Raw genomic sequence first — 13,249 nt, 5'->3', positions numbered from 1 at the left:
ATAACTTATTTTACATATGATTAACAGTAATTTTTATTTTTTAAAAATCCTCTAGAAAAATGACTTATTTTTAATGTTTCAAGTTATTTATGTAACTCTGGATAAAATGTTTATTTACCTGATTCTTCTATGCTTTATTTTCCTCAATTCCATCATTATTATACATTGTCTCACTTATTGGCAACATGCCAACACCCTGACTCTGGTTCAGTTACCCTGTTTTTGCCTTGATCATGGCTGATAAGGTCTCACTTGCTTTAAAATTCCACTGATCTCATCTGATTTTACTGACACTTGGTTTACATATCAACTGGCTACTCTGACCTTCCAGTGCCAATTTCCAAACCAATTAAGGTACTTGGATAACAAAGGAAGATGCTCTTTATACCCAAAACCATAGAATATGATAGGCGACAGGGAATAAATGTAACAACAAGCCTTTGTAGAAACATGATGCTAGGAACTAAGAATATATTTCACTTAAAGTTTCAGAGTTTAAATTATTCCATAAATTAAATGTTTTTGTCAGAAATAAAGGCTGCATCTAGTTACTTAGTTTCTATGTTTAACTACTTATTACTAGGTCTAAAATGTTAGCTATATAACCATAAACACAACATAAAATAACTCAATTAATAACTAGGGTAGGGCTTCCCTGGTGGCGCAGTGGTTGAGAATCCGCCTGCTGATGCAGGGGACATGGGTTCGTGTCCCGGTCCAGGAAGATCCCACATGCCGCAGAGCGGCTGGGCCCGTGAGCCATGGCCGCTGAGCCTGTGCGTCCGGAGCCTCTGCTCCGCAACGTGAGAGGCCCGTGTACCACAAAAAAAACCCCAAAAAACCAAAAAAAAGTAGGGTACATTCTTGAAACTAAAATTACAAGAGAAATTCAGCAGTGTCTAAAATAAGCCCATATGCAAATATTTATCACTATTCTTTCTTTCCTATCAGCACTTGGCATATTTCCTACATATGTCCTTTTATCTTTAAAAAAACATAATTCTTCAAGAACAGTATAACCAAAGAAAGCAAACTAAAATACAATGCTGTCAATAAAAAAGCATCAAATATAAAACCAGTACTAAAATGTAAATTTGAAAGATACTCATTTTTGAAAAAGCCCTAATATTTCTATGCTTACTAGTGAGACTGACCATTTTTCTAAAAGTTTATTAGCTGTTTCCCCTCATAAAAGCTGTTTTGTCCATTTATCTACTGTATGTTTTCTTAACAATTTGTATGACTCTTTATATGTAATATGGATATTATCCCTTTCTGTCATATATTTTGCAAATATTTTCACCCCTCTTTGTTTTCTTTCTTTTAAATTTGGTTTCAGTTTTTAGTTAATGCTCTCTCATTTCTTATGGTTAGGATATGACATAATAATAAATAAATTCAGGAATTTTTTTTTTCCACAAATGATGATTAGTTGAGTAATATAGTGCTACTGCAATTTCCAGCAAAAAAAGGACAGACAAGCCTCACTCTTAGTTTGCTACTTAGGAAGGACACCACTTCAAAACACATTCAGAACTAACTGTATTATTTTCCAAATGATTCAGAACTGTTCAAAATGATGAGCAATGTGTAAGTAATGAAATAAACACTGTTGTCTGGGAAGGCATACAAGCAAATACAAAGTATGTTATTCACTGAATTACTCAAACCTAATAACAATGATTAAACACAAACTAATTTATATTCAGAAAATAAAAATATTAATCCAATAAATAAAATTATATAAAGTCCTTTTTTCCTTTTTATGTAAAGTCCCCTTTAAGAGGATTTACTGAAAGTGTGAAAATGAGTTTTCTCTTTTATGAATATTTAAAAAACATTATTTTGAAAAATAATTTCTCTTCAAGAATATTAATTTTAGCGATCAAACTAAGGCTAAGAATATGAAAACAATGACACAGAAACTGATAAAACAAAAGTTAAAACTAGAAGTCCTCCCATTAAAATTAGCACTATATTGATGCAATAAATATAAAAGTATATGATGCGGGCTTCCCTGGTGGTGCAGTGGTTGAGAGTCTGCCTGCTGATGCAGGGGACACGGGTTCGTGCCCCGGTCCGGGAAGATCCCACATGCCACAGAGCGGCTGGGCTCGTGAGCCATGGCCGCTGAGACTGTGCGTCCAGAGCCTGCGCTCCGCAACGGGAGAGGCCACAACAGTGAGAGGCCCGCGTACCACCCCCCTCCCCCAAAAAAAACATGATGAAGTACTAATAGGTGTTTATATTATACAATGATGCTTGGCTTATAAAAGGATTCAATACATATTTTCTAAATGGTCATTTCCCTCAACAAGTTAAGTGTATACAATTTTAATATCTCTTTGAGACAGTGATCCAAGCTTCCTCCTTGGATGATGTTACCAGTTCATACTTAGTTTCAATAACTTGTCCCTCCACAGAAAGTAAGTGCAGTCTCCTCACCAGTACACTCAAAAGTACTGTGGTCACCATATATGCAAACCTAGTCAGGAAGAAAGTCAACTGGTTACTAAAGATTAACAACTATACTTTAACTATATAGATTGTTCATTCTCATCATCAGTGATGAACAAAATTATAAGTACAAAGTCTAGCATTTTTCCTTTCCTTTTCATTTCTCTATCATCTCACCTCAGCTCTGGGCATTCCTGTGTGCCTGAGAATCCAAGCAAGGAGAAAGTCTTCATTACCGATTCATCATCAAACCGCTCTGGATCAAACCTAAAAAGAAGATTTGGGCCTGATCACAACAGAGCTCCACTGGCACAGTACATATCTACACTATAAGAACACGGGTATGTAATAAAGTTTTAAAACTACTGAAGATAGAAACTGCTGGCACATTATATTTAACTTTGACCTTTTATGTTCCTGAACTATTGAACATATATTACATCTCTTTTTGCTTACTTTATTACTTCTATTTTATTTATTTATTTATTTATTGGCTACACTGGGTCTTCATTGCTGTGAGCAGGCCTTCTCTAGTTGTAGCAAGTGAGGGCTACTCTTAATTGTGGTATGCAAGCTTCTCACTGTGGTGGCTTCTCTTGTTGCGAAGCACGGGCTCTAGGTGCATGGGCTTCAGTAGTGGCAGCACGCAGGCTCAGTAGTTATGGTGCACAGGCTTAGTTGCTCTGCGGCATGTGGGATCTTCCAGACCAGGGATCGAACCCGTGTCCCCTGCTTTGGCAGGCAGATTCTTAACCACTGCACCACCAGGGAAGCCCCTACTTCTACACAATAGATGCGAAATACATTTCTCTAGAATCATCGAGGAATGAAACTGTAACATGCAACTACATCATTTATGAGATTTAAGGATAAATCATACCAAATCACATAATGAATATTTACATTTAAGAGTGTTCAAAATACGTTACGTGAGACCATTAGATCAATATGCGAGGCATTTTACATTGCCTCTTAAGTCAAATTTTAGTTCTTAAGAACGGAGACACCAGACTAAAAATTCTATTCATCAATTACATGAGACCCAGATTAATAAGTGAGGGAAATGAAGAGGCTAAGAAGGGTCTTTTATTGTACAGAGGTTTACCCTGTAAAAAGTAAATGGGAGCAATTACACTCTAATAAAGATGTTTTAAAAAGTCAATGGGGAAATGGATATATTAAATGAAAACAACCCACCCACCAAGGAGCATAAAAATTCCCCTCAAAAACAAGTGTTTTTAAAAGAGCTAAACTCTGAGAAAAAAAGAAAAGAATCCTGCTTTCATTGTCCTTTTTAAAAAGTGTAAATTACCTTTCACTTTTGGAATATACTATATATACATTAGTCCATATAAAAAACTGTATCAAATTTAATCAGCCTTTCCTTTTGTAAACTATCTTGAAAATTGAGACCCTAAATGTTTACTTGAAGATACCTATGTTTCCAGATTAAAAGAGAATCAAACTTGATTTTTCCAACTACTTATTTTAATCTTTATTTTATATTGGAGTATATAGTTGATTTACAATGCTGTGTTCAATTCAAGTGTACAGCAAAGTGATTCAGTTATACATACACATATATCTATTTTTTTAGAATCCTTTCCCATATAGGTTATTACAGAATATTGATTAGAGTTCCATGTGCTATACAGTAGGTTCTTGTTAATTATCTATTTTACATATAGTAGTCTGTATATGTTAATCCCAACCTCCTAGTTTATCCCTCCGCCCTGCACCTTTCCCCTTTAGTAACCCTAAGTTTGTTTTCTAAGTCTGTGAGTCTGTTTCTGTGTTGTAAAAAAGTTCATTTGTATCACTCTTTTAGATTCCACATATAAGTGATATCATATGATATTCATCTTCCTCTGTCTGACTTACTTTATTTAGTATGATAATCTCTAGGTCCTTTCATGTTGCTGCAAATGGCATTATTTCAGACTTTTTTATGGCTGAGTAATATTCCATTGTATATATGTACCACATCTTCTTTATCCATTCCTCCATCGAGGGATACTTACTTTGCTTCCATGTCTTGGCTATTGTAAACAGTGCTACAATGAACACTGGGTGTATGTATCTTTTCGAATTATGGTTTTCTCCAGATATACGCCCAGGAGTGGGATTGCTGGATCATATGGCAACCCTATTTTTAGGTTTTAAGCAATCCCCATACTGTTCTTCATAGTGGCTGTACTAATTTACATTCCCATCAACAGTGTGGGAGGGTTCCTTTCTCTCCACACCTTCTTCAGCATTTATTGTTTGGAGACTTTTTGATGATGGCCATTCTGACCGGTGTGAGGTAATACCTCATTGTAGTTTTGATTTGCACTTCTCTAATAATTAGGTATGTTGAGCATATTTTCAAGTGCTTTTTAGTCATCTTCACTAACAACGAAAGATCAGAAAGAGAAATTAGGTAAACAATTCCATTTACCATTGCATCAAAAAGAATAAAATACCTTGGAATAAACCTACCTAAGGAGGCAGAAGACCTGTACTCCAAAGACTATATGATGCTGATGAAAGAAACTGAAGATGACACAAACAGATGGATATACCACATTCTTGGATTGAAAGAATCAATACTGTCAAAATGATTATACTACACAAGGTAATCTACAGATTCAATGCAATCCCTATCAAATTACCAATGGCATTTTTTGCAGATATAGAACCAAAAAAATTTTAATTTGTATGGAAACACAAAAGACCCCAAATAGCCAAAGCAATCTTGAGAAAGAAAAATGGAGTTGGAGCAATCAGGCTCCCTGACCTCTGACTATAAAGCTACAGTAAGCAAAACAGTATGGTACTGGCACAAAGACAGACCAGGAGAGCAATGGAACAGGATAGAAAGCCAAGAAATAAACCTGAGCACCTATGGCCAATTAATCTATGACAAAGGAGGCAAGAATATACAATGGAGAAGAGTACTCTTCAACAAGTGGTGCTGGGAAAACTGGACAGCTACATTTAAAAGAATGAAATTAAAACCTTCTCTACCCCCATACACAAAAATAAATTCAAAATGGATTAAAGACCTAAATGTAAGACCAGATACCATAAAACTCTTAGAGGAAAACATAGGCAGAATACTCCTTGACATAAATCACAGCAATATCTTCTTGGCTCCACCTCCTAGAGTAATGAAAATAAAAACAAAAACTGACAAATGGGACTTAATTAAACTTAAAAGCTTTTGCAGAAAAAAGGAAACCATAAACAAAACGAAAAGACAACCCACAGAATGGAAGAAAATATTTGCAAATGATGTGACCAACAAGGGATTAATCTCCAAAATATACAAACAGCTCATGCAGCTCAATATCAAAAAAAGAAACAACCAAATCAAAAAATTGGCAGAAGATTTAAACAGACATTTCTCCAAAGAAGACATACAGACGTCCAACTATTTTATGAAATACCTCAGTTTTTTTTTTTTTTTTTTTGGTTTTTTTTTTTTTTTTTTTTTGCGGTATGCGGGCCTCTCACTGTTGTGGCCTCTCCCGTTGCGGGGCACAGGCTCCGGACGCACAGGCCTAGCGGCCATGGCTCACGGGCTTAGTTGCTCCGCGGCATGAGGGATCTTCCCAGACCAGGGCACGAACCCGTGTCTCCTGCATCGGCAGGCGGATTCTCAACCACTGCGCCACCAGGGAAGCCCAATACCTCAGTTTTTAAGGATTAAAAATAAAATTAAAATACAAATGAAAAATAGATAATTTGGCCTCAGATGCTGAAGGATTTTTTAATCTGAAGTTTTTCAGCTTTACTGATTTATAACTGCAAAACTGTAATACATTTAAAGTGTACAATATGATGATTTGATAAGCATACACATTACAAAAGGATTCCCACCCTCAAGTTAATTAGCACAAGTTAATTAGCACAACCATCACATTACATGTTGTTACCATTTTGTGTTTGTGCGATAATAATACTTAATTTCTACTCTTACCAAACTTCAAATATACAATATCGTATTATCAACCATAATCACCATGTCATACGTTAGTTAGATCCTCAGACCTTTTTCATCTTATAACTGAAAGTCTGTACCCATTTGTCAACTGCTCCCTACTCCTCACCCCCTACCATTCCAGTTCCTGGCAACAACTATTCTACTCTCTGTTTCTTTGTTGGAAGTTTTTTGTTTTTTTGTTTTTTCAGATTCCATATGTAAGTGATATCATGCAGTATTTGTCTGTCTCTGTGTGGCTCATTTCACTTACCATAATGCCCTCCAGGTTCATCCATGTTGTGCAAAAAACAGGATTTCCCTCTTTTGTGAGGCTGAATAATATTCTATTGTAAGTATATATACACTACATCTTCTTTATCCATTCACCCGGTGACAGACACACTTAGGTTGCTCCCACACTTGTGAATAATGCTACAATAAACGTGGGAGTTCAGATATCTCTTTAAGAAATCATTTTGTCTCCTTTGGATATATACTCAGAAGTAGCACGGCTGGATCACATGGTAGTTCTATTTTTAATTTGTTGAGAAATTCCATACTATTTTTCACAGTGGCTGTACCCATTTACATTCACACCAACAGTGTACAAGGGTTCTTTTTTTATCCATATCCTCTCCAACATTTGTTATTTCTTGTCTATTTGACAACAGACATCCTAACAGGTATAAGGTGATCTCTCATTACAATTTGATATGTATTTATCTGATTAGTGGTATTGAACACCTTTTCATGTACCTGTTGGACATTTCTATGTCTTCTTCGAAGAAAAAAAAAAAGTCTATTCAGGTTCTTTGCCCATTTTTTTTCTTTTGTCCACCACGCGTGGCTTGTGGGATCTTAGTTTCCTGACCAAGGATTGAACCCGCACCCTCAGCAGTGTAAGTGCAGAGTCCTAACCACTGGACCACCAGGGAATTCCCCTTCTGCCCATTTTTTAATTGGGTTGTTTCTTTTTTGTTATTGAGTTGTAGGAGTTCCTTATATAGTTTGGGTATTAACTCTATATCAGATATTTGCTTTGCAAATATTTTCTCCCATTCCATAGGTTGCCATTTCATTTAGTTGGTGGTTTCCTCTGCTGTGCAGAGCTCTTTAGTTTGACATAGTCCCATTTGATTAGTTTGACTTTTGTTGCCTTTGCTTTTGGTGTCAAATCCAAAAAAATCACTACCAAGACCTGTGATAAGGACGTTAGCACTATGTTTTCTTCCAGGAGTTTTAGGGTTTCAGGTCTTACATTCAAGTCTTATTCCATTTTGAATTGATTTCTGTGCATGCTGTAAGATAGGGATCCAGTTTCATTCTTTTGCATATGGATATCCAGTTTTCTGAGCACCAGTTATTAAAGAGACTAAATCTTTCTCCATTGTATATTCTTGCCTCCTTTGTTGGAAATTAGTTGACAACATATGCACGGGTTTATTTCTGGGCTCTCCATCTATGTATCTATATTTTTTTGATCTACATCTCTGTTTTCAGGGCACTACCATGTTGTTTTGGTTACTAAAGCTTTGTAACATAGTTTGAAATCAGGAAGTGTGATGCCTCCAGCTTTGTTCTTTTTTCTCAAGATTGCTTTGGCTATTCTGGGTCTTTAGTGGTTCTGTGAATTTAAGGATTGTTTATTCTATTTCTATAAAAATTGACATTGGGATTTGGACAGGGAATGTGCTGAATCTGTAAATTGCTTTGTCTAGTAGGGACATTTTAACAATATTAATTCTTCCAATCCATGAACACAGATTATCTTTCCATTTTTTGGGGTCTTCTTCTATTAACTCTCATCAATATTTTAGCTTTCAGAGTACAGATCTTTCATCTACTTGACTGAATTTAATCCTAAGTATTTTACTATTTTTGATGCTATTGTAAATGGGATTGTTGTCTTAACTTCTTTCTGATAATTTGTTGTCAGTGTATAGAAAAGCAACTGACTTTTTTATACTGGTTTTGAATCATGAAACTTTACTGAATTTATTTATTAATTCTAACAGTTTTTGGTGGAATCTTTAAGGTTATCTATGTAAAATATCATGTCATCTCCAAGTAAAAGCAATTTTACTTCTACCTTTCTGACTTTATTTCCTTTTCTTTCCTAATTGCTCTGGCTAGGACTTCTAATATCATGTTGAATGAAAGTAGTGAGAGTGGGTATCCTTGTCTTGTTCCTGATCTTAGAGGAAGACCTTTCATCATTTCACCCTTGAGTATGCTGTTAGCTATAGGCATGTCATATATGGCCTTTATTATGTTGAAGCGCATTCCTTCTATACCTAATTTGTTGAGTTTTTATCATGAAAAGATATTTAATTTTGGCAAAAGCTTTTTCTGTATTTACTGAGATGATCATACAGTTTTTATCCTTCATTTTGTTAATGTCATATATCACATTGATTGACCTGCATATGTTGAAGCATCCATCCTAGATTTACCCTAGGAGTAAAACCCACTTAATCATGGTGTATAATTCTTTTAATGTACTATTGATTTTGGTTTGCAAATATTTTGTTAAGATTTTTTCTATATATGTTCATTATGGATATTGGCCCATAGTTTTTTGTAGTGTCCTTTTCTGGCTTCCGTCAAGGGTAATACTGGCTTCATAAAATGAATTTGGAAATGTTCCCTTCTTTTCTATTTTTGGGAGGAGTTTAAAAAGGACTGGCACTAATTCTTCTGGAAGTGTTTGGTAGAATTTACCAAGGAAGTTATCTGGTCTTGGACTTTTCTCTGTTGAGAGGTTTTTGATTATTGACTCAATCTCCTTACTAATAACTTGGTCTGTTGAGATTTTCTACTTTTTCATGATTCAGTCTTCTTGGTAGGTTTTATGTTTCTAGGAATATACCCATTTCTTCTAGGTTATCTAATTTGTTGGCATATGGTTATTCATAGTAATTTCTTACGATCCTTAGTATTTATGTTCTCAGTTGTAATGTCTCCTCTATCATTTACAATTTTATTTATTTGAGCCTTCCCCTGTTTTTTCTTATTAAGTCTAGCTAAATATTAGTAAATTTTGTTTACCTTTTCAAAAAAACAGCTCTTAGTTTCACTGATCTTTTCTATTGTCTTTCCAGTTTCTGTTTCATTTGTTTCCACTCTGATCTTTATTTTCTTTTACTAATTTTGGACTTTGTTGTTGTTGTTGTTTTTTCTAATTCCTTGAGGTGTAAAGTTAGGCTGTTTATCAGATATCTTTCTTTTCTCTTAATGTCGGTGTTTATTACTATAATCCCCCCTCCTAGAACTGCTTTTGCTACATCCCATAAGTCTTCTTATACCATGTTTTCGTTTTCATTTGTCTCAAGATATTTTCTGATTCCCATTGGTTATTTCTTCTTTGACCCACTGGTTATTCACAAGCATATTCAGTAGATTGTTTAATCTCCATTTTTTTTAATCCAACAAAAAACTCAATTACTCCCACCCAGGATTTTGAAACATTTAATCAAAAAAGAATCTGGCATTTTAAAAGTTAGGTTTACAAGCTTGACACATTCTTAATATTAGCAATTTATCTATTTGTACGTTATCTAAGAAAATGAGGTCTATGAAGACATCAACAAGATATTTAAGAGTTCATTATAAGCTACAGTACCTTGCAAGTAAGTATGCAGTTTAACTGTAATAAACCACTATAAGTAAATTTAACTACATAAAAATATTAGTTAAATGCAATTCTATGGAAATACACATTATACTTACAGCTGTTTTTCAGTGAGATTCTTACTGCTTTCTTCCCCTTTGTGGTCAGAAAGATCTGTGATATGACTTCAAATTTCTTATATTTATTAAGATTTGTTTTGTGGCCTAACATATGATATATCCTGTAGAATGTTCCATGTGCACATGAGAAGAATGAGTATTCTGCTGCTGTTGGATAGGATGTCCTAAATATGTCTGTTAGTTCCATCTGGTCTACATGTAGTTTAAGTCCGTGGTTTCCTTATTGATTTTCTGTCTAGGTGATATATCCACTGTTGAAAACGGGTATTGAAGTCCTTTACTATTATTTTATTGCTATTTCTCCATTCAGATCTATTAATATTTGCTTTATTTAAGTTGGGTGCATAAATATGTACAAGTGTTATATCCTCTTGATGAACTGACCACTTTATCATTATATAATGATCTTCTCTGTTTCTTGTTACAGTTTATGGCTTAACATCTATTTTGTCTGATGTAAGTATAGCTAGCGCTGCTTTATTTTGGTTTCCATATGCACAGAATAACTTTTTCCATCCCTTCACTTTCAGTGTGTGTCTTTATAGCTGAAAAGACTCTCTTATAGGGAGCATATAGTTGTGTCTTGTTATTTTGTCCATTTGGTCACCCTATGTATTTTGATTGGAAAATTTAGTCCATTTATGTTTAAAGAAACTATTAATAGGTATGGATGTACTAATGCCATTTGGTGAACTGTTTTCCAGCAGTTTTGTAGTTCCTTTGTTCCTTTCCTCCTTTGTGATTTCATGATTTTCTACAGTGGGATGCTTTGAGTCCTTTCTCTGTATACACTGTATATTTACTCTAGGTTTTGCTTTGTGGTTACAAGGATGATTACATAAAATATATTATGGTTATAACTGTCTATTTTAATCTGATAACAGCTTAATTTCAAATGCATTGAAAAGCTCCACATTTTTACATTTCCCCCCAATATTTTATGTTTCTAATGTCACGTTTTACATCTTTTTATACTGTGTATCATTAATAAATTATTGCAGTTTTAAACACTTTTGTATTTTAACCTTTATACCACAGTTATAGCAATTTACCCACCACCATTACAATATTTGAGTATTCATATTAACTATATATTTACCTTTACCAATGAATTTTATACTTTTATATGTTTTCATGTTACTAATTAGCATCCTTTCATTTCAGCTTGAATAATTCCCTTTAACATTTCAGCTTTTGTTTGTCTAGGAGACTCTTTACCTCTCCTTCAATTCTGAAGGACAATTTTGCCAGATAGTGTATTCTTGATTGGCAATTTTTTTCTTTCAGCACTCTGAATATATCAGCCCACTCCCTTCTGGCCTGCAAGGTTTCTGTTGAAAACTCTGCTGAGCATCTTATGTGGGTTCCCTTGTACATAACATGTTGCTTCTCTCCTGCTTCTTTTAAAATTCCCTCTTTGTCTTTAACTTCTGACAATTTAATTATGATGTATGTCAGTGTGTGTCTCTTTGGATTCATCTTTTTTGGTACTCTTTGGGCTTCCTGGATCTGGATATCTGTTTCTTTTCCCAGGTAGGGAAGTTTTCAGCCATTATTTCTTTGAATATACTTTCTTTGTCCCTTTCTTTCTCTCTTCTTTCTTGGACATCTATAATGTGTATATTGGACTACCTGATGATATCCCATAAGTCCCTTAAGCTATCTTCACTCTTCTTCATTTTTCTTTTTGCTCCTCTGATGAATTCCACTGCCCTGCCTTTAAATCTGCTGATCCTGTCTTCTGCTTCATCTTATCTGCTGTTAAACCCCTGTAATGAATTTTTCAATTCAGTTACTATATTCTTAAGCTCTGTGATTTCTGTTTGGTACATTTTTATATTTTCTATCTCTTCAATGAAATTATCATTTTGTTCATGCATTGCTCTCCTGACCTTCGTGAACAATCTTTATGACCATTATATTGAATTGTTTTATTAGGTACATCACTTATCTCCATTTCATTAAGATGTTTCTGGAAATTTATCTTGCTCTTTTGTTTGGAACATAGTCCCCTGTTTCTACATTTTCCATGACTCCTTGTGTTGGTTTCTTTATATCAGATAAAACATTCTTCTACTTTATAATGCACTGTGAAAACTTGGAGAAAATGTCATTACTGGGCACCTTGGAACTGAGCACTTGTACAGGATGGAACATCTGTCGGCAGATCTCAGGAAACTGGAAGCAAAGATTTTTCTTAGGTTTAAGGTTCGTAGTCCTGATATTGTTCCTCAGAAGGTATTTCATAAGCCTCACTGTCAGGATCCAAGGGCATATGTTCCAGAATTCCTTCCTGGGGGGCTCCTTCTTCACTCGGGCTAATATGAAGGTGTCAGCAGGGCTGCACTTCTTTCTGGAGGTTCTAGAGTAGAAATCATTTCCTTGTGTGTTCCAGCTTCCTATGTTTGCCCACATTCCTTGACATATGGCTTTTCATGGAAAACCAGCAATGGCTGTTCCAGTCTTTCTCCAGTGTCACCACCTTATAGCAGACTATTCTATCTAATAAAATAGACTGCTGTCACAGTCTTGTGTAGGAGATGAAGCTCATTAATTAGCCCAGCCTGCCTTCCTGGTTGCCTCTTAAACTTCTGTGATTGTCCAACCTGCTGTCTTTGTTCACAGTTGCTCCCAGTAGTTGAGCATATGTCATGACCTGTCAGTGTCCAAAAGGAGAGGATCACAGTCAGCACCTATACAAATGCTGATTAGAAGATGGACTGCCAGGCAACAGGTAAGGATGTATGTAGTCAAACTGCTTCCAAGGAGAAACTGGGAGATGGACATTTTTATCTGCTCCCTCTGTGCTGAGCCTGGGTGTACAGCCACAGGGGGTGTTCCTGCACCCATTTAAAAATTGTTTGTTTCTTTACTATAATCTTGTGGAACTTGTAAATGCAAGTCCCATAAGCTATCACAGCTGGGTGATGGGGGCCTGTCCCTTGGGTGGCAGATATAAAAGCTGGACTGCTAGATGTGTGGACAAGCTCCTTCCTGGGAGATACTTGCAAGCTGGATTTATTGTTGGAGTAAAGTTGAGGGGAGAAGGTGAGGAAAGTACCCATCAGCTCTTCT

At 35.4% G+C, this 13,249-nt stretch overlaps 1 protein-coding gene across 3 annotated transcripts in view; it reads right to left on the bottom strand.

Annotated features, from left to right (window-relative positions):
- Positions 1-455: 455 nt before the first annotated feature.
- Positions 456-13,249, bottom strand: part of CYP20A1 (cytochrome P450 family 20 subfamily A member 1) — a 67,884-nt gene continuing 55,090 nt past the window's right edge. The window contains exons 12-13 of one of the 3 annotated variants that reach the window (XM_067026604.1): positions 2,635-2,724; positions 456-2,485 (exon numbers count right to left, since the gene is read on the bottom strand). In XM_067026604.1, coding sequence (XP_066882705.1) covers positions 2,335-2,485; positions 2,635-2,724 — 241 coding nt within the window. In that variant the 3' untranslated portion in view covers positions 456-2,334. Of the gene's footprint in view, positions 2,486-2,634; positions 2,725-11,599; positions 12,831-13,249 lie in introns of those variants that run through there. The other 2 variants (XM_059053453.2, XM_067026602.1) reach the window with 2 other exon arrangements.

This window comes from Kogia breviceps, chromosome 2 (assembly GCF_026419965.1).
Source record: "Kogia breviceps isolate mKogBre1 chromosome 2, mKogBre1 haplotype 1, whole genome shotgun sequence".
In the NCBI taxonomy this organism is placed as follows: Eukaryota; Metazoa; Chordata; class Mammalia; order Artiodactyla; family Physeteridae; genus Kogia; species Kogia breviceps.
The sequence above is the reverse complement of the archived record's forward strand: the minus strand, read 5'-3'. Positions and strand labels throughout refer to the sequence as shown.